Genomic DNA, 20,580 nt, shown 5'->3' on the forward strand with positions numbered 1-20,580 from the left:
GCTCCATAGGAGACAGCGGTGCCTGACAAGCCCCTCCCCGCTCAGTGAGCAGAGAGGAGCTTGTCATCCGTCGGCTCAGCGGAGATCTGCGGACTGATCTCTCACTGAGCTGGCGGGAGCAGGCGGACTCCGTAGCAACGGAGTCCGCCTCATGTGAATGAGGCCTAAGGGTAGAGAAATAGATTTGGATTTGTATACCTATATAAGAAGGCCCTTCACCCCTGGCCACCTTTATACCTAAATAAGAAAGGCCCTTCTCCGCAGACCATATAGGAAGCCTATTTCCACTGAGCACTTATATAAGAAGACACTTCTCCACTGACCACTTATATAAGAAGACACTTCTCCACTGACCACTTATATAAGAAGGCTCTTTCCACTGACCAACTACTAAATATAAGAAGCCCTTCCCCACTGACCACCTATATACGTATGAAAGAAGACCCTTCTCCATTGACCATCTAAATAAGAAGCCTCTTTCTGCTGACCACCTATATAAGAAGACCCTTCTCCATTGACCACCTATATAAGAAGACCCTTCTCCATTGACCACCTATATAAGAAGACCCTTCTCCACTGACCATCTAAATAAGAAGCCTTTTTCTGCTGACCACCTATATAAGAAAACCCTTCTCCACTGACAAACTACTCAATATAGGAAGACCCTTCTCCACTGACCACCTATATAAGAAGACCCTTCTCCACTGACCACCTATATAAGAAGACCCTTCTCCATTGACCACCTATATAAGAAGACCCTTCTCCACTGACCACCTATATAAGAAGACCCTTCTCCATTGACCACCTATATAAGAAGACCCTTCTCCACTGACCACCTATATAAGAAGACCCTTCTCAACTGACCACCTATATAAGAAGACCCTTCTCCACTGACCACCTATATAAGAAGACCCTTCTCCACTGACCACCTATATAAGAAGACCCTTCTCCATTGACCATCTAAATAAGAAGCCTCTTTCTGCTGACCACCTATATAAGAAGACCCTTCTCCATTGACCAACTATATAAGAAGACCCTTCTCCATTGACCAACTATATAAGAAGACCCTTCTCCATTGACCATCTAAATAAGAAGCCTCTTTCTGCTGACCACCTATATAAGAAGACCCTTCTCCATTGACCACCTATATAAGAAGACCCTTCTCCATTGACCACCTATATAATATAAGAAGACCCTTCTCCATTGACCATCTAAATAAGAAGTCTCTTTCTGCTGACCACCTATATAAGAAGACCCTTCTCCACTGACCACCTATATAAGAAGACCCTTCTCCATTGACCACCTATATAAGAAGACCCTTCTCCATTGACCATCTATATAAGAAGACCCTTCTCCACTGACCACCTATATAAGAAGACCCTTCTCAATTGACCACCTATATAAGAAGACCCTTCTCCATTGACCATCTAAATAAGAAGCCTCTTTCTGCTGACCACCTATATAAGAAGACCCTTCTCCACTGACCACCTATATAAGAAGACCCTTCTCCATTGACCACCTATATAAGAAGACCCTTCTCCACTGACCATCTAAATAAGAAGACCCTTCTCCACTGACCATCTAAATAAGAAGCCTCTTTCTGCTGACCACCTATATAAGAAGACCCTTCTCCACTGACCACCTATATAAGAAGACCCTTCTCCACTGACCATCTAAATATATAAGAAGATCCTTCTCCACTGACCATCTAAATAAGAAGCCTCTTTCTGCTGTCTTATACGCCAGCAAGTACAGTAATTCATAGATTTGTGGTATAAAGCATCCCTGTATGTCCAAAATGTATTTTATTTATTCTTGCATGTTAACTCTGATGTTCCATAAACTTTAGATACAGTGGCGGGGGTTCCCTGAAACCAAAGATTTATTTAAAGGGTTCCTCCATTTTAAAAAGGGTTGAGAAAAGCTCCCCTATGCATTTTCCATAAATGTGCACAGTTCACAGATTCAAATATTTTTTCTTATTGCAGAATGGACAGAACATTACCCTGCTGGACCCGTGCTTTAACTCAGGATATGTGCGGAATGTCAGCACAGCGGACCTCTACAGCAGCCCCTGTTTGTCTGGCCGGATAATCCCCACCATTCCACAGACCATTCAGATCCAGGGGACAGGCAACTACCAACTATGCAAGAACAAAGTCGAGAGTATTTTCAACATATCCCACTGTAGTTACACTCGGTGTTCATTTAATGGCATTTTCCAGCCAATGCTGCAAGGAGAGTTTGGGGTGAGAACATATCGGTGTCATCATTTTAAGTTTTATGGGTTTTTTTTTTTTTGTTTTGTTTTTTGTAGAACCTGTTTATTGCCTCTAAAAGATGTCTACCTTCATTCGAGGGACATTACATTAATCAGAGTATTATTAAAAACTTATAATGCTATTTAGGCTAACTATACACAATGGGGTAGATTCAGCAAGCAATTACGCCTGCGTATCCATAGATACGCAGCGTAATTGCTAAGTAGCGCCGGCGTATCGACTTTCTGTATTCAGAAAGCTCGATACGCCGACTGTAGCCTAAGATACCACTGGCATAAGGCTCTTATGCCGTCGTATCTTAGGCTGCATTCTGACGCTGGCCGCTAGGTGGCGTTCCCGTAGTTTTCAGCGTAGAATATGCAAATTGCATACTCACGCCGATTCACAAACGTACGCGCGCCCGGCGGTCGTGTTTTACGTCGTTTGCGTTCGTCGCTTTCGTCGTAAGGCTGCTCCTGCTATTAGGAGGCGCAGACAATGGTAAGTATAGACGTCGTTCCCGCGTTGCGATTTTCAAAATTTACGTTGTTTGCGTAAGTGGATCGTGAATGGCGCTGGACGCCATTTACGTTCACGTCGAAGCAAATGACGTCCTTGCGACGTCATTTACCACAATGCACATCAGGAAATTTTCCCGACGGAGCATGCGCAGTACGTTCGGCGCGGGAACGCTCCTAATTTAAATGATCCACACCCCCTACGGGATAATTTAAATTACGCGCGCTTACGCCTGCCCCTTTTACGAAACGCCGCCGCAAATTACGGAGCAAATGCTTTGTGAATGAAGCGTAGCTCCAGTAATTTACGGAGGCGTAGCGTAAAACCGGTACGCTGCGCCGCCGTAGCAGTACGCGCACCTACCTGAATCTACCCCAATAAGAGTAACTCCACTTTTGTTAAAAATAAATAAATAATAATATAACATATACAATTGCTTCACAAGCAATGTTGTAATGTTATTAAAAATGTCCTTCCCTTTTCAAACTTCAGAGCTGTAACTTTCTGTAAAATGCAATGTGGCAACCTGGAGGCATTCTGTATACAGTTGGGGTACAGGACTCCCCCAGAAATTTCATTTCCTGCTTGGGTGAGAAATTCTGCACTAACATTAAAGTCAGGTTTTAGGCATCCTCTGCAACAAAAATGTAATTTTTGGTGAGATAATCCTCAAGGGTTAATCACTTCTAAAGGGATGCAGACACTGTAGCTTTTCTCACCAGATCATAGAAAATCCAGCAGTTAATTATAATGAATTAGTCACACCCATTCAGAATCAGTATCCAAAAGATGTAGAACAGTGGCGGCTGGTGCTCAACATTTTTGGAGGGCGCAAACAAACTGGAAAAAAAACATGAATTGCAGCCACTGTGCCCATCAAATGCAGCTACTGTGCCATCAAAAGCACTCACTGTACCCATACATTGCCGCCACTGTGCCATTAAACACAGCCACTGTACCCATCAAATGCTGCCAGTGTTCCACATCAAATGCTGCCAGTGTGCCCCATCAAATGCTGCCAGTGTGTCCATCAATTGCCACTACTGTGCCCCATCAGATACTGCCAGTGTGCCCATCAATTGCTGCTACTGTGCCCCATCAGATGCTGCCAGTGTTCCTATCAATTGCCGCTAATGTGCCCCATCAGATGCTGCCAGTGTGCCCATCAATTGCCGCTACTGTGCCCCATCAGATGCTGCCAGTGTGCCCATCAATTGCCGCTACTGTGCCCCATCAGATGCTGCCAGTGTGCCCATCAATTGCCACTACTGTGCCCCATCAGATGCTTCCTGCACTTACCTGTTTCAGAGCGGGTCAGCGGCGGTCTCCTGCACGTCCTCCATGTCTTCTTTCGTCCTCTCTCAGGCGTCCAATCTCAGCGCCTGACGTTTCAGCCAATCAGGTGACCGGTAACAGACCCGGCAACCTGATTGGCTGAGAGTGTGTTCAGTGTTAGCAAATCGAATTCCTTCGCTTTGGTAACACACAGCTGAGTGAAAAGCGAACGCCCAGCATGGTGCCGCTGTTCACATTTTTGGGCACCTATTAGAGCTCTAATCAGGCGCTTCCAAAAAACACCCCCACCGTTGTAATTCAGGTGCTCTGCACCCAAAAAGGGTCCGGACACCTAAATAGATAGATTCATGCAATGTATGAATCTATCTATGGTGATAAGAGCGGTGCTAGGAGAGGGGGGGCGGCGCTCCTGCGCCCTTTATGGACGGACCGCCACTGATGTAGAAAAACAAACAACTTTTTTAGGAACAAGTAGGAATATGCAACAAAGTTTATTAAAACACTTGCAATGCACACTGATCACCCAGAGGGGGGTATTTTTTTTCTCCACAAAAGTAAATTACTCTTTAAAGAGGAGTTCCACCCAAATTTGGAACTTCCTCTTAACCCACTCCTCTCCCCCTTACATGCCACATTTGTCATGTAATTTTTTTGGGGGGGGAGTGGGGGCTTCAGCACGAGTGGGACTTCCTGTCCCACTTCCTCCTTCCTGTAGGCGACTAAGATTAATCGCCTACAGGAAGTGGCTGCTGTAGGCGATCGCCTAGGACACGTCACAGGTCCTAGGCGATCTCCTGGCCAATTACACGGCGCAGCGCCGCGCCGCTCGCGCATGCGCAGTGCCGCTCGCGCATGCGCAGTGGGTGCCCGGCTGTGAAGCCGAAAGCTGTCACGGCCGGGTGCCCACACTGAGAATGAAGACGCCGGCCGGGGAGGGGGGGAGAGGAGCGGAGCCCCGGCCGGCGTGTCGCTGGAGCGCTGGAGCAGGTAAGTGTCTGTTTATTAAAAGCCAGCAGCTACACTTTTTGTTGCTGCTGACTTTTAATAAACATACAAATGGCTGGAACTCCCCTTTAAGACCTCGTTCACATATGGGTATAATATGCCCATAGACCAGTGTTTCACAATTCCAGTCCTCAAGGCGCCCCAACAGTTCATGTTTTCAGGATTTCCCTCAGATGAAACAGCTGTGGTAATTACTAAGGCAGTGAAACTGATCAAAACACATGTACAAAATAATGGAAAGCCTGAAAACAAGACCTGTTGGGGCACCTTGAGGATTGGAGTTGAGAAACACTGCCGTAGACTATAGAGAGCTCCTGAAGGTCAGGTGCTCTATGATTATGTGATTTAGAACAAAGAGTGATAGGTGTTACCCACTTATGGAATTTACTGTCGCTTTTCCCACCAGCTATGGTTCCCATGTTGTGGTTGCACAGGAAGTGGAGAGCGCCATGTTGTCCATCTCCGCCATGTCAGGAAAGGAAACGTGTTTACCACCAAGTGTTTTCCTAATGCTTTGTGTGCTGTTCCCGCAGGCCTTCTCTGCTTTTTATTTTGTTATGGACTTTTTAAAAGTCACTAAGGAAAAAGCTTCTCTGGACGGCGTGAAGGACGCAGTGGAAAGACATTGTTCTAAACCGTGGGTTGAGGTAAGGCATTGTATACCCACAGGCTACTAAATAGAGCATATCCAAGATTTATTGATAGTGTATGTTATGCAAGCCTCCCCTCCTTTTATTTTTCTGTGCTTTTTCTTGTTCCCATTTTTTTCTCATGTTTTAAAATGTTACTGTTGCCACCAGAACAAAGGGTGAGGCCAAGCCATTAATGGTGACACCTGTTCCTCTGACAACGAAGAGGAAAAATACACCTCACTTTGTAAAAATCATCCTCTCACTTAGTGCCGGTTCACAAAGAGGCGACTTGTCAGTCCCCTTCACAGTAGTGTTCTGAGCCCCCCTTCGTAGCAGTGTTTTCAGCCCCCCTTCATAGTAGTATTCTGAGCCCCCCTTCTTAGTAGTGTTGTCAGCCCTCCTTCATAGTAGTGTTCTCAGACCCCCTTCATAGTAGTGTTCTCAGACCCCCTTCATAGTAGTGTTCTCAGACCCCCTTCATAGTAGTGCTCTCAGACCCCCTTCATAGTAGTGCTGTCAGAGCCCCTTCATAGTAGTGTTCTCAGACTCCCTTCATAGTAGTGTTCTCAGACCCACTTCATAGTAGTGTTCTCAGACCCCCTTCATAGTAGTGTTCTCAGCCCCCCTTCATAGTAGTGTTCTCAGTCCCACTTCATAGTAGTGTTCTCAGTCTCCCTTCATAGTAGTGCTCTCAGACCCCCTTCATAGTAATGTTCTCAGACCCCCTTCATAGTAATGTTCTCAGACCCCCTTCATAGTAGTCTTCTCAGACCCCCTTCATAGTAGTCTTCTCAGACCCCCTTCATAGTAGTCTTCTCAGACCCCCTTCATAGTAGTGTTCTCAGTCTCCCTTCATAGTAGTGTTCTCAGTCTCCCTTCATAGTAGTGCTCTCAGACCCCCTTCATAGTAATGTTCTCAGACCCCCTTCATAGTAGTCTTCTCAGACCCCCTTCATAGTAGCCTTCTCAGACCCCCTTCATAGTAGTCTTTTCAGACCCCCTTCATAGTAGTGTTCTCAGACCCCCTTCATAGTAGTGTTCTCAGACCCCCTTCATAGTAGTGCTGTCAGACCCCCTTCATAGTAGTGTTCTCAGACCCCCTTCATAGTAGTGTTCTCAGACCCCCTTCATAGTAGTGCTCTCAGACCCCCTTCATAGTAGTGCTGTCAGACCCCCTTCATAGTAGTGCTGTCAGACCCCCTTCATAGTAGTGTTCTCAGCCCCCCTTCATAGTAGTGTTCTCAGTCCCACTTCATAGTAGTGTTCTCAGTCTCCCTTCATAGTAGTGTTCTGAGCCCCCCTTCGTAGCAGTGTTTTCAGCCCCCCTTCATAGTAGTATTCTGAGCCCCCCTTCTTAGTAGTGTTGTCAGCCCTCCTTCATAGTAGTGTTCTCAGTCTCCCTTCGTAGTAGTGTTCTCAGTCTCCCTTCATAGTAGTGTTCTCAGACCCCCTTCATAGTAGTGTTCTCAGACCCCCTTCATAGTAGTGTTCTCAGACCCCCTTCATAGTAGTGTTCTCAGACCCCCTTCATAGTAGTGCTGTCAGACCCCCTTCATAGTAGTGTTCTCAGACCCCCTTCATAGTAGTGCTCTCAGACCCCCTTCATAGTAGTGCTGTCAGAGCCCCTTCATAGTAGTGTTCTCAGACTCCCTTCATAGTACTGTTCTCAGACCCACTTCATAGTAGTGTTCTCAGACCCCCTTCATAGTAGTGTTCTCAGCCCCCCTTCATAGTAGTGTTCTCAGTCCCACTTCATAGTAGTGTTCTCAGTCTCCCTTCATAGTAGTGCTCTCAGACCCCCTTCATAGTAATGTTCTCAGACCCCCTTCATAGTAGTCTTCTCAGACCCCCTTCATAGTAGTCTTCTCAGACCCCCTTCATAGTAGTGTTCTCAGTCCCACTTCATAGTAGTGTTCTCAGTCTCCCTTCATAGTAGTGCTCTCAGACCCCCTTCATAGTAATGTTCTCAGACCCCCTTCATAGTAGTCTTCTCAGACCCCCTTCATAGTAGTCTTCTCAGACCCCCTTCATAGTAGTCTTTTCAGACCCCCTTCATAGTAGTGTTCTCAGACCCCCTTCATAGTAGTGTTCTCAGACCCCCTTCATAGTAGTGCTGTCAGACCCCCTTCATAGTAGTGCTGTCAGACCCCCTTCATAGTAGTGTTCTCAGCCCCCCTTCATAGTAGTGTTCTCAGTCCCACTTCATAGTAGTGTTCTCAGTCTCCCTTCATAGTAGTGTTCTGAGCCCCCCTTCGTAGCAGTGTTTTCAGCCCCCCTTCATAGTAGTATTCTGAGCCCCCCTTCTTAGTAGTGTTGTCAGCCCTCCTTCATAGTAGTGTTCTCAGTCTCCCTTCGTAGTAGTGTTCTCAGTCTCCCTTCATAGTAGTGTTCTCAGACCCCCTTCATAGTAGTGTTCTCAGACCCCCTTCATAGTAGTGTTCTCAGACCCCCTTCATAGTAGTGTTCTCAGCCCCCCTTTATAGTAGTGTTCTCAGCCCCCCTTCATATTAGTGTTCTCAGACCCCCTTCATAGTAATGTTCTCAGACCCCCTTCATAGTAGTCTTCTCAGACCCCCTTCATAGTAGTCTTTTCAGACCCCCTTCATAGTAGTGCTGTCAGACCCCCTTCATAGTAGTGTTCTCAGACCCCCTTCATAGTAGTGCTCTCAGACCCCCTTCATAGTAGTGTTCTCAGCCCCCCTTCATAGTAGTGTTCTCAGTCCCACTTCATAGTAGTGTTCTCAGTCTCCCTTCATAGTAGTGCTCTCAGACCCCCTTCATAGTAATGTTCTCAGACCCCCTTCATAGTAGTCTTCTCAGACCCCCTTCATAGTAGTCTTCTCAGACCCCCTTCATAGTAGTGCTGTCAGACCCCCTTCATAGTAGTGTTCTCAGACCCCCTTCATAGTAGTGCTCTCAGACCCCCTTCATAGTAGTGCTGTCAGAGCCCCTTCATAGTAGTGTTCTCAGACTCCCTTCATAGTAGTGTTCTTAGACCCACTTCATAGTCGTGTTCTCAGACCCCCTTCATAGTAGTGTTCTCAGCCCCCCTTCATAGTAGTGTTCTCAGTCTCCCTTCATAGTAGTGCTCTCAGACCCCCTTCATAGTAATGTTCTCAGACCCCCTTCATAGTAGTCTTCTCAGACCCCCTTCATAGTAGTCTTTTCAGACCCCCTTCATAGTAGTGCTGTCAGACCCCCTTCATAGTAATGTTCTCAGACCCCCTTCATAGTAGTGCTCTCAGACCCCCTTCATAGTAGTGCTGTCAGAGCCCCTTCATAGTAGTGTTCTCAGACTCCCTTCATAGTAGTGTTCTTAGACCCACTTCATAGTAGTGTTCTCAGACCCCCTTCATAGTAGTGTTCTCAGCCCCCCTTCATAGTAGTGTTCTCAGTCCCACTTCATAGTAGTGTTCTCAGTCTCCCTTCATAGTAGTGCTCTCAGACCCCCTTCATAGTAATGTTCTCAGACCCCCTTCATAGTAGTCTTCTCAGACCCCCTTCATAGTAGTCTTCTCAGACCCCCTTCATAGTAGTGTTCTCAGTCCCACTTCATAGTAGTGTTCTCAGTCTCCCTTCATAGTAGTGCTCTCAGACCCCCTTCATAGTAATGTTCTCAGACCCCCTTCATAGTAGTCTTCTCAGACCCCCTTCATAGTAGTCTTCTCAGACCCCCTTCATAGTAGTCTTTTCAGACCCCCTTCATAGTAGTGTTCTCAGACCCCCTTCATAGTAGTGTTCTCAGACCCCCTTCATAGTAGTGCTGTCAGACCCCCTTCATAGTAGTGCTGTCAGACCCCCTTCATAGTAGTGTTCTCAGACCCCCTTCATAGTAGTGCTCTCAGACCCCCTTCATAGTAGTGCTGTCAGACCCCCTTCATAGTAGTGCTGTCAGACCCCCTTCATAGTAGTGTTCTCAGCCCCCCTTCATAGTAGTGTTCTCAGTCCCACTTCATAGTAGTGTTCTCAGTCTCCCTTCATAGTAGTGCTCTCAGACCCCCTTCATAGTAATGTTCTCAGACCCCCTTCATAGTAGTCTTCTCAGACCCCCTTCATAGTAGTCTTCTCAGACCCCCTTCATAGTAGTCTTCTCAGTCCCACTTCATAGTAGTGTTCTCAGTCTCCCTTCATAGTAGTGCTCTCAGACCCCCTTCATAGTAATGTTCTCAGACCCCCTTCATAGTAGTCTTCTCAGACCCCCTTCATAGTAGTCTTCTCAGACCCCCTTCATAGTAGTCTTCTCAGACCCCCTTCATAGTAGTCTTTTCAGACCCCCTTCATAGTAGTGTTCTCAGACCCCCTTCATAGTAGTGTTCTCAGACCCCCTTCATAGTAGTGCTGTCAGACCCCCTTCATAGTAGTGCTGTCAGACCCCCTTCATAGTAGTGTTCTCAGACCCCCTTCATAGTAGTGCTCTCAGACCCCCTTCATAGTAGTGCTGTCAGACCCCCTTCATAGTAGTGCTGTCAGACCCCCTTCATAGTAGTGTTCTCAGCCCCCCTTCATAGTAGTGTTCTCAGTCCCACTTCATAGTAGTGTTCTCAATCTCCCTTCATAGTAGTGTTCTGAGCCCCCCTTCGTAGCAGTGTTTTCAGCCCCCCTTCATATTAGTATTCTGAGCCCCCCTTCTTAGTAGTGTTGTCAGCCCTCCTTCATAGTAGTGTTCTCAGTCTCCCTTCATAGTAGTGTTCTCAGACCCCCTTCATAGTAGTGTTCTCAGACCCCCTTCATAGTAGTGTTCTCAGCCCCCCTTTATAGTAGTGTTCTCAGCCCCCCTTCACATTAGTGTTCTCAGACCCCCTTCATAGTAATGTTCTCAGACCCCCTTCATAGTAGTCTTCTCAGACCCCCTTCATAGTAGTCTTCTCAGACCCCCTTCATAGTAGTCTTCTCAGACCCCCTTCATAGTAGTCTTTTCAGACCCCCTTCATAGTAGTGCTGTCAGACCCCCTTCATAGTAGTGTTCTTAGACCCCCTTCATAGTAGTGCTCTCAGACCCCCTTCATAGTAGTGCTGTCAGAGCCCCTTCATAGTAGTGTTCTCAGACTCCCTTCATAGTAGTGTTCTCAGACCCACTTCATAGTAGTGTTCTCAGACCCCCTTCATAGTAGTGTTCTCAGCCCCCCTTCATAGTAGTGTTCTCAGTCCCACTTCATAGTAGTGTTCTCAGTCTCCCTTCATAGTAGTGCTCTCAGACCCCCTTCATAGTAATGTTCTCAGACCCCCTTCATAGTAGTCTTCTCAGACCCCCTTCATAGTAGTCTTCTCAGACCCCCTTCATAGTAGTGTTCTCAGTCCCACTTCATAGTAGTGTTCTCAGTCTCCCTTCATAGTAATGTTCTCAGACCCCCTTCATAGTAGTCTTCTCAGACCCCCTTCATAGTAGTCTTCTCAGACCCCCTTTATAGTAGTCTTTTCAGACCCCCTTCATAGTAGTGTTCTCAGACCCCCTTCATAGTAGTGTTCTCAGACCCCCTTCATAGTAGTGCTCTCAGACCCCCTTCATAGTAGTGCTGTCAGACCCCCTTCATAGTAGTGTTCTCAGACCCCCTTCATAGTAGTGCTCTCAGACCCCCTTCATAGTAGTGCTGTCAGACCCCCTTCATAGTAGTGCTGTCAGACCCCCTTCATAGTAGTGCTCTCAGACCCCCTTCATAGTAGTGTTCTCAGTCCCACTTCATAGTAGTGTTCTCAGTCTCCCTTCATAGTAGTGCTCTCAGACCCCCTTCATAGTAATGTTCTCAGACCCCCTTCATAGTAGTCTTCTCAGACCCCCTTCATAGTAGTCTTCTCAGACCCCTTCATAGTAGTGTTCTCAGTCCCACTTCATAGTAGTGTTCTCAGTCTCCCTTCATAGTAGTGCTCTCAGACCCCCTTCATAGTAATGTTCTCAGACCCCCTTCATAGTAATGTTCTCAGACCCCCTTCATAGTAGTCTTCTCAGACCCCCTTCATAGTAGTCTTCTCAGACCCCCTTCATAGTTGTCTTTTCCGACCCCCTTCATAGTAGTGTTCTCAGACCCCCTTCATAGTAGTGTTCTCAGACCCCCTTCATAGTAGTGCTCTCAGACCCCCTTCATAGTATTGCTGTCAAACCCCCTTCATAGTAGTGCTGTCAGACCCCCTTCATAGTAGTGTTCTCAGACCCCCTTCATAGTAGTGTTCTCAGACCCCCTTCATAGTAGTGCTCTCAGACCCCCTTCATAGTATTGCTGTCAAACCCCCTTCATAGTAGTGCTGTCAGACCCCCTTCATAGTAATGTTCTCAGACCCCCTTCATAGTAGTGTTCTCAGACCCCCTTCATAGTAGTGCTCTCAGACCCCCTTCATAGTAGTGCTCTCAGACCCCCTTCATAGTAGTGTTCTCAGCCCCCTTCATAGTAGTGCTCTCAGACCCCCTTCATAGTAGTGTTCTCAGACCCCCTTCATAGTAGTGTTCTCAGACCCCTTTCATATTAGTGCTGTCAGACCCCCTTCATAGTAGTGCTATCAGACCCCCTTCATAGTAGTGTTCTCAGACCCCCTTCATAGTAGTGCTCTCAGACCCCCTTCATAGTAGTGCTGTCAGACCCCCTTCATAGTAGTGTTCTCAGACCCCCTTCATAGTAGTGCTGTCAGACCCCCTTCATAGTAGTGCTCTCAGACCCCCTTCATAGTAGTGTTCTCAGACCCCCTTCATAGTAGTGTTCTCAGACCCCCTTCATAGTAGTGTTCTCAGACCCCCTTCATAGTTGTGTTCTCAGACCCCCTTCATAGTTGTGTTCTCAGACACCCTTCATAGTAGTGCTGTCAGACCCCCTTCATAGTAGTGTTCTCAGACCCCCTTCATAGTTGTGTTCTCAGACCCCCTTCATAGTTGTGTTCTCAGACACCCTTCATAGTAGTGTCCCTTGCCCCCTCCCATTACTGCAGTGTCCTCTGCCCCCCTTAGCATCCCCCTCCCCCTTTACAGTAGTGTTCTCGGTCACCCGTCACATAACTCACCATTCCTTCACAGTAGTGTCCGCCATTTATAAATGCCTGCCTTACAAGTTAATACAAAAATTAATAATTTAAAACAAATTGTATTTAACCCCTCATCAACCCTTATCTAACTCTAATCAGCCCTAATTAACGAATTCCTGCTCATAATTGTAACCGTTTTTCTTTGCATCACTTTTTTTCCCTCCCTATCCTCCTTACGGTGGCTATTTTTAATAGAGCCGGTGAGCCCGTTTCCCTCTACTTCCTGCAACTCTGGTTTTCCAGGACTCTGGGTCTGCCTCCTGGAACATGTGACAGCAACTTCCCAGGATGCATCTGTGAGGCCCTTGTTAAATCACCAGTGCCTCCAGGAAGTAGAAAAACAGTAATTGCAAATAAATAAATAAATATATTTTTTCCATTTTGGATAGAGCATGGCGAGGGTTATAACTCCTGTCAGTTTTTTTGTTTTGTTTTTTTGCCATTTGTGTGTGTTTGGGGAGATTTTCCTTCATTTACTGTCCCATAGTATCCCCACTAGTGTCCCCGGTAAACAGGACAAATAGAGAAGGTGAATCTCCTTAACAGGTACAGTGATGGAAAAAGTATTTCATCCCCTGCTGATTTTGTATGTTTGCCCATATGACACAGAAATGATCAGTCTATAATTTTAATGGTCGGTTTATTTTAACAGTGAGAGAGAATAAGAACAAAAATATCCAGAAAAACTCATTTAAAAAAAGTTATAAATTGATTTGCAATTTAATAAATGAAATAAGTATTTGATCTCCTATCAAATTTTTTTAATATATTTTTTTTTAATTAAAGGGCCCAGAGGTCCCTTTTTTTTTTTTTTTTTTACTAAAGGGCTGGCAAGGGATGGCAAACCCCCCCCCCCCTTGTTTTTTTTAATAAATTTTTTTTTTTTTAATTAAAGGGCCCAGATGGCAACCCCGCCTTTTTTTATAATTTATTTTTACATTTTTTATTAAAGGGCCCAGAGGTCCCCAGGGCCCCGGATGGCTACCCCCCCCTTTTTTTTTATATTTTTTTTGTAATGGGCCTGACTTGACTTGAGCACAGCTGTGTTTACTTGATAACATTGGCATCTGATTTAATGTTTGCTCCTATACAATGACAAAAATATGGAAGATCAAACTTACAAAAGTGTAAAAAGACAATGAAAATGATTTTAGCACTACAATAAAAAGTGAAAATTTGTGCTCAGTTGAAATACTCGATGTTCTCTTTTAAAGTGCGCTCTGTTCTTGTACTTCAGGTAAAGAGAGAATCTGGCCGGATAAAGGAGAAGTATCTCAGTGAATATTGTTTCTCTGCAGTCTACATTCTCAACCTTCTGGATCTCTATGGCTTCAACTCTAGCAGCTGGGAGGACATCACATTCTTAGGCAAGGTAATGTATGTCCTCAGTATAGTGGCTAAATTGATGCCACTGTGCCCATTATTGTCGCCACTGTGCCCATTGTTGCCACTGTGCCCATTGATGCCACTGTGCCCATTGTCGCCGCTGTGCCCTGTAAAATGCCCCGCCTGGCACTTACCTTTCTGGGGGTCAGCCATCCTCCTTCCACGTCCCTTGATGTCTTCTCCCGCCCTCGATGACGCTTCAGCCAATCAGGTTACCGGTAACCAGAACCGGTGAACCTGATTGGCTGAGACGCCTGTCAGTCTTATCCAAGGAACGCACCGCTGGTACGTCCCGAGGATAAGCATTAGGAAGCCGACTACAGCCTGAGGGCCCGCTGGCTCTGATAGGCACTTCCACACAGCCAACCAGCTGCCGTTATTCAGGTGGCCGGCGCTCACCATCCGGCCATCTGAATAGTGGGCGGCAGCGGTGAAAATACATAGATTCATGCAATGCCGTGCCATTTGTAGACGTATATCTACAGGTGGCGGACGGCAAGTGGTTAAGGTAACAGTTCACCCTAATACTAAAATCTCTAAATCTACTGACATCCACAATCTAAGACTAACCTATCTAGCCCTGTAAAGAAGAAATTGCTATACATAGCTATTCTGAAGCCGCTCCGGTCTGGTCCCACGCTGAGCTGTCAAGGGCGTCTTCTCTGTGTAGGCGGGTGCAGGAGAGGCAGCGGACAACGGGAGCCCCATAGTAAGTCTATGGGGGCCGTCACTTCCCAGGCATTTCCCAGTCGCTGTCGGCTGCCTCCTCTGCAGAGCTTCTGCTGCTGGAGACCAGACCTGAGCAGCTTCAGAAAAGGTATATACAGGTGCATCTCAAAAAAATGTAATTTCATCAAAAAGGTCATTTATTTCAGTAATTCAAAAAGTGAAACTCATTAATTTTATATAGAGTGATATATTTCAAGCATTTCTTTCTTTTCATTTTGATGATTATGGCTTACAGCTAGTGACAACCCAAGATTCAGCATCTCAGAAAATTACAATATTACATAAGACTAGAGTTGAGCGAACCCGAACTGTAAAGTTCGGGTTCGGTACGGACTTTGGGTTTTTCCCGAACCCGAATAATTGCTGAAAGTTCGGGTTCGGAGTTCGGGGAAAAAAATGCGCGGAAGTCCCCCCACATTCAATAACCAGACCCTTTAGGTCTGGTATGGATATTAAGGGGAACCCCGCCGTCAATTAAAAAAAAAAATTATGTGGGGTTCCCCCTAAATATCCATAACCAGACCCTTCAGGTCTGGTGTGGATTTTAAGGGGAACTCCACCCCAAATTTAAAAAAAAAATGGCGTGGAGTTCCCCCTAAAATCCACACCAGACCCCTTATCCGAGCACGTTGACCTGGCCGGCCGCAGAAAAGAGGGGGGGACAGAGTGCGCCCCCCCCCTCTCCTGAACCGCACCAGGCCACATGCCCTCAACATTGGGAGGGTGCTTTGGGGTGCCCCCCAAAGCACCTTGTCCCCATGTTGATGGGGACAAGGGCCTCATCCCCACAACCCTTGCCCGGTGGTTGTGGGGGTATGCGGGCAGGGGGCTTATCAGAATCTGGAAGACCCCTTTAACAAAGGGGACCCCCAGATCCTGCCCCCCCCCTGTGTGAAATGGTAATGGGGTACACTGTACCCCTACCATTTCACAAAGGAAGTGTAAAAAGTTAGTTTCAGAAAAAAAAAACACACACACACCGTAGAACAAATTACTTTATTAATTAAACCAAATAAAAATCCAGCGGTGAAAATAGACGATCGGTGCTGCTCGCTGCTCCATCGTTGTCTATCCAGCGCTAGGTTATGTGTCCAGCGACGGGTGATGTGTCCAGCGATTGGTCCAACGATGAGAACATCCATCCATTCAGAGCACAGCTCAGCGAATGACGCGCAAATGCTTTGACGTTTCTTTTATAGGGGAGGCAGCCACGTGTCACGTGACCCCGTCCCCCTCTGACGCACACTCTGCTACGTCACTGGTTCAGCCCAGACAAGCCCCTTGTCTGGGCTGTTTGATGATATTCACATTTTTTGAGATGCACCTGTATAGCGAGTTCTTCTTTCTTAGATAGGTTAAGTCTTAGATTGTTGATGCCAGTAGATTTGGAGATTTTAGTATTAGGGTGAACTTCTACTTTAACCAATTTAGCCCTGGAAGTATTTACCCCCTAATGACCAGGCCATTTTTTGCGATATGGCACTGCGTTACTTTGACAATTGCACAGTCATGTGACGTTGTACCCAAACAAAATTGACATCCTTTTTTCCCCACAAATAGATCTTTTGGTGGTATTTGATCACCTCTGCGGTTTTTATTTTTTTTCGCTATAAACAAAAAAAGACTGACAATTTAAAAAAAGCAATATTTTTTATTTTCTGCTATAATACATATCCCAAAAGAACAACAAATGTATTCATCAGTTTAGGCCAATATATATTCTGCTACCTATTTTTGGTTAAAAAAAAAATCGCACTAAGTTTTTTTTTGATACGTTTGTGCAAAAGTTATAGCGTTTACAAAATAGGAAAAAGATTTAGGAACTTTTTATTGTTTCTATTGTTTTTATTGATAATGGCGGCGATCTGCGATCTTTAGCAGGACTGCGATGTTGCAGCGGACAAATCTGACCCTAATGGCGCGTACACATGATCGTTTTTCGGCATGAAAAAAAACGAAGTTTTTAAAAACGTCATTTAAAATGATGGTGTGTGGGCTTCACATCGTTTTTCGGCTTCTGAAAAAAGACAAAAAAAAAAATCGAACATGCTGCATTTTTTAACGTCGTTTTAAAAAATGTCGTTTTTCGGGTTGTAAAAAATGATTGTGTGTGGGCTAAAACGACGTTTTAAACCCGCGCATGCCCAGACGGGAGCGCTCGTTCTGGTAAAAGTACCGTTCATAATGGAGTAAGCACATTCATCACGCTGTAACAGACAGAAAAGCGCAAATCGTCTTTTACTAACACGGAATCAGCTAAAAGAAGCCCAAAGGCGAATAGAACTTCCCCTTTAGAGTGCCGTCGTACGTGGTGTACGCCACCGCGCTTTGTTCATCGTTTTTCAAAAACGATGGTGTGTGGGCAACGTCGTTTTTAATGATGAAGTTGGAAAAACTTCGTTTTTTGGACATGCTGAAAAACTTCGGGTTTTTTTAATGCCGAAAAACAATCGTGTGTAAGCGGCATTAGGCCCCATTCACACCTTAGCGTAGTGTTTTCAGGCAGAAAGTTGCACGGTTTTGCCACGATTTTTGCAGCGTTTTTTTACCGCGATGTTGTTGATCTTTTGCTGCAATTTTGTACGGGTCAAAAGGTCACAATGTAAAACGCGAAAAAAAACCCGTCCCAAATCTGCCTAAAAAAAAGTTCCAGAACTTGTTTGAGCTTCAGGCGTTTAGGAGTGGAGATGTGAACCATCTCCATAGAGAATAATTGATTTTTTCCCCTCCAGCATTTTGTAGCTTCAGGCTTCAAGCTACAAAACGCTCAGGTGTGAATGGGGCCTAAGTGACACTTTTTGGTGACCAGTCACACCAACACAGTGATCAGTGCTATAAAAATTCACTGATCACTGTATAAATGCCACTGACAGGGAAGGGGTTAACACTAGGGGGCGATCAAGGGGTTAGGTGTTCCCTGGGGGGTGTTTCCAACTTTCTACATTCTTTAGAAAGTGCACATCATGTTACAAATCTTTCTTCACCTTCCAGCAGTGGGTGTGGAGTCTGGGCATATACAATGGGCCAGATCCACAGAACAATTACGCCGGCGTATCTATTGATACGCCGCGTAATTTCAAATTTTGCGCGTCGTATCTTTGTTTTGTATCTTCAAAACAAGATACGACGGCATCTCGGCTCGATCCGACAGGCGTACGTCTTAGTACGCTGTCGGATCTAAGATGCAATTTTTCGGTGGCCGCTAGGTGGCCTTTCCGTCGAATTCCGCGTCGAGTATGCAAATTAGATAGTTACGGCGATCCACAAACGTACGTCTGGCCGGTGCATTTTTTTTACGTCGTTTGCGTTCGGCTTTTTCCGGCGTATAGTTAAACCTGCTATTATGAGGCGTACTCAATGTTAAGTATGGCCGTCGTTCCCGCCTCGCATTTTGAATTTTTTACGTTGTTTGCGTAAGTCGTTCGCGAATAGGGATTTGCGTAGAATGACGTCACCGTCGCGAGCATTGGCTTGTTCCGGGTTAATTTCGAGCATGCGCACTGGGATACCCCCACGGACGGCGCATGCGCAGTTAAAAAAAAACGTTGTTTACGTCGAGTCACGACGTATTTACATAAAACGCGCCCCCGTCATAGAGATTTGAATGGCGCGCCATTACGCCGCCAAAGATACACTACGCCGCCGTAACTTGTGGCACAAATTCTTTGAGGATTCGAAAAAAAAAAAGTTACGGCGGCGTAGTGCATCTTAGATACGCTGCGCCCGGCGTTTTTTTTGCGCGAAGGTACGTGGATCTGCCCCTGTGTATTTTCTCTACACAACTACTGTAGTAAGAGCAAGCCAGGAGAGCAGGAGGTCAGGATTAATTAGCACCTCCATTCATTTGTATTCAGGACTGCTTTGTCGTAATACTGAATTGTTATATTTTATTTATACTCTGTATCATCTCTACAGATCCAGGGTAGCGATGCTGGATGGACTCTGGGGTACATGTTGAACCTGACCAATATGATCCCAGCTGAGCTTCCCCCCTCCCCTCCGCTGTCACACGGCGGATATGTCGGAATCATGGTCTTCTTCTCCGTTTTCTTATTATTCATCCTTTTGACTTGCTGGCTGACGTTCCGAAAACCAAAATGTCTACAGAAGGGCATAATCTAGAGGCCTCGTTGTATCCGACCACCAGAGATGGACAAAGGAGCTGCCCTGCAAGATTTTGCTCGCCGTGGATTAATATGGTGACTTTGCAGACAGCATCGACCAATCAGAAGAGGACATTGAACAGGGAAACCGAGCGCTGCTGAAATGACGGGACATATAAGCCGGGCATGGACCTGAGTGCTGCCGTTCCTGAACGGGTTTTTTTTTTTTTTTATCAACTTCATATTTATGAAGAGAATTATTAACATTTATCCTTTTCAAGAGAGGAATAGGATGGAAGACTGTGAGTAGAAGACTATGACCAATGAACACGCCCGCGGGGCCCGTGTTCGCAATTACAAAAATAAAAATAAACTGATCTCAGGTTACATCATATAATTAGCTCTATTATTGTATTTTTATAAGTCTGTTTCATTTATAATAGGTTACTTTCCTTTATCCTTGTCGAGAAAGCCATAGCATTGCTACTGTCTACCCAAACACAATATGTTTATATATAAAAGGAGAAAATAATTCCACTGTCACTGTGGGTTTGCGTGTGCTTGACCAGACACTGTGTTACCGTTCCTGCAGGTACTTCCATGTATGACAACATGGCGTTTCTGAATACAAAGTCCCTGCAAGGGGCATGTGGGGGGCATGTGGCGGTGGCTATGTACATTGTTTAATTTAATAGTGCATTCCCAGTCAATATTAAACCTTGGACTGTATAAAGGAATAAGAACATATCTCCAAAGGCTCTATTATTCATCTAGGCCAGACATTCTCAACCAGGCTTCAATGGATCACTGGGGTTCCTCCAAATGAGAGAGTGGGTAACCGCTCAAAGATAACCAGGTAATCTGATTCCTGTGGTCCGAGCCAAGGGTGCAGGCAGTGCAATCAAAATGCAGGTTAGGATGAAGGAAAAAAGCTGGGACAGCCGCACTCCAAAAAAACTCCTCCTTTAATTAAAAATCACAAAATACATGCCACAGCAAAAAACAGCACAACAAAAGAAAAGCTGACGTTTCGCACTATGCCTTAGTGCTTCTTCATAGCTATGAAGAAGCACTAAGGCATAGTGCGAAACGTCAGCTTTTCTTTTGTTGTGCTGTTTTTTGCTGTGGCATGTATTTTGTGATTTTTAATTAAAGGAGGAGTTTTTTTGGAGTGCGGCTGTCCCGGGGTTCCTCCAAAGGTTGCTAGGGATTCCTTGAGCTGTGGCTGGTTGCCCTCTCATCTGATGGTGCCTGTATAGTTCCAATGTCAATGCCACTTGGCAGAGCCAGCATCGTGACACCAATGATCTTTTTAGCTGTTTGTAAGGCTGGTATTCTGACCTGAACTTCTGGTAGGGACCTTCTTCCCACTGGCCACCATTGGCCCTTCAATGAACCAGTTTTAGTAGTGGTTCCTTGAGACCTGAAAGTTATTTCATGGGTTCCCCAAGGGGATGTGTGGGGGACATGTGGCAGTGGCTATGTACGTTATTTAATTTAATAGTGTATTCCGGTAAATATTAAACATTGAAATTTATAAAGGAAGCAGAGATCATCTCCACAGACGCTATTATTCATCTACGTCGCCAGCCATTCTTTAAGCAGAGTTTCACCAATATAAAACAGAAAAACAAACAAGGCGCC

General features: G+C 45.6%; 1 protein-coding gene across 2 annotated transcripts in view; it reads left to right on the forward strand.

The window, feature by feature from the left end:
* The window catches only part of ENTPD1 (ectonucleoside triphosphate diphosphohydrolase 1), a 182,973-nt gene extending 163,300 nt beyond the window's left edge, over window positions 1-19,673 (forward strand). For both annotated transcript variants that reach the window (XM_040361453.1, XM_040361452.1), the window contains exons 7-10: window positions 1,989-2,249; window positions 5,615-5,728; window positions 13,956-14,090; window positions 18,749-19,673. In XM_040361453.1, coding sequence (XP_040217387.1) covers window positions 1,989-2,249; window positions 5,615-5,728; window positions 13,956-14,090; window positions 18,749-18,955 — 717 coding nt within the window. In that variant the 3' untranslated portion in view covers window positions 18,956-19,673. The remainder of the gene's footprint in view (window positions 1-1,988; window positions 2,250-5,614; window positions 5,729-13,955; window positions 14,091-18,748) is intronic.
* Window positions 19,674-20,580: the final 907 nt, after the last annotated feature.

The sequence above is a fragment of the Rana temporaria genome, chromosome 8 (genome assembly GCF_905171775.1).
Source record: "Rana temporaria chromosome 8, aRanTem1.1, whole genome shotgun sequence".
In the NCBI taxonomy this organism is placed as follows: domain Eukaryota; kingdom Metazoa; phylum Chordata; class Amphibia; order Anura; family Ranidae; genus Rana; species Rana temporaria.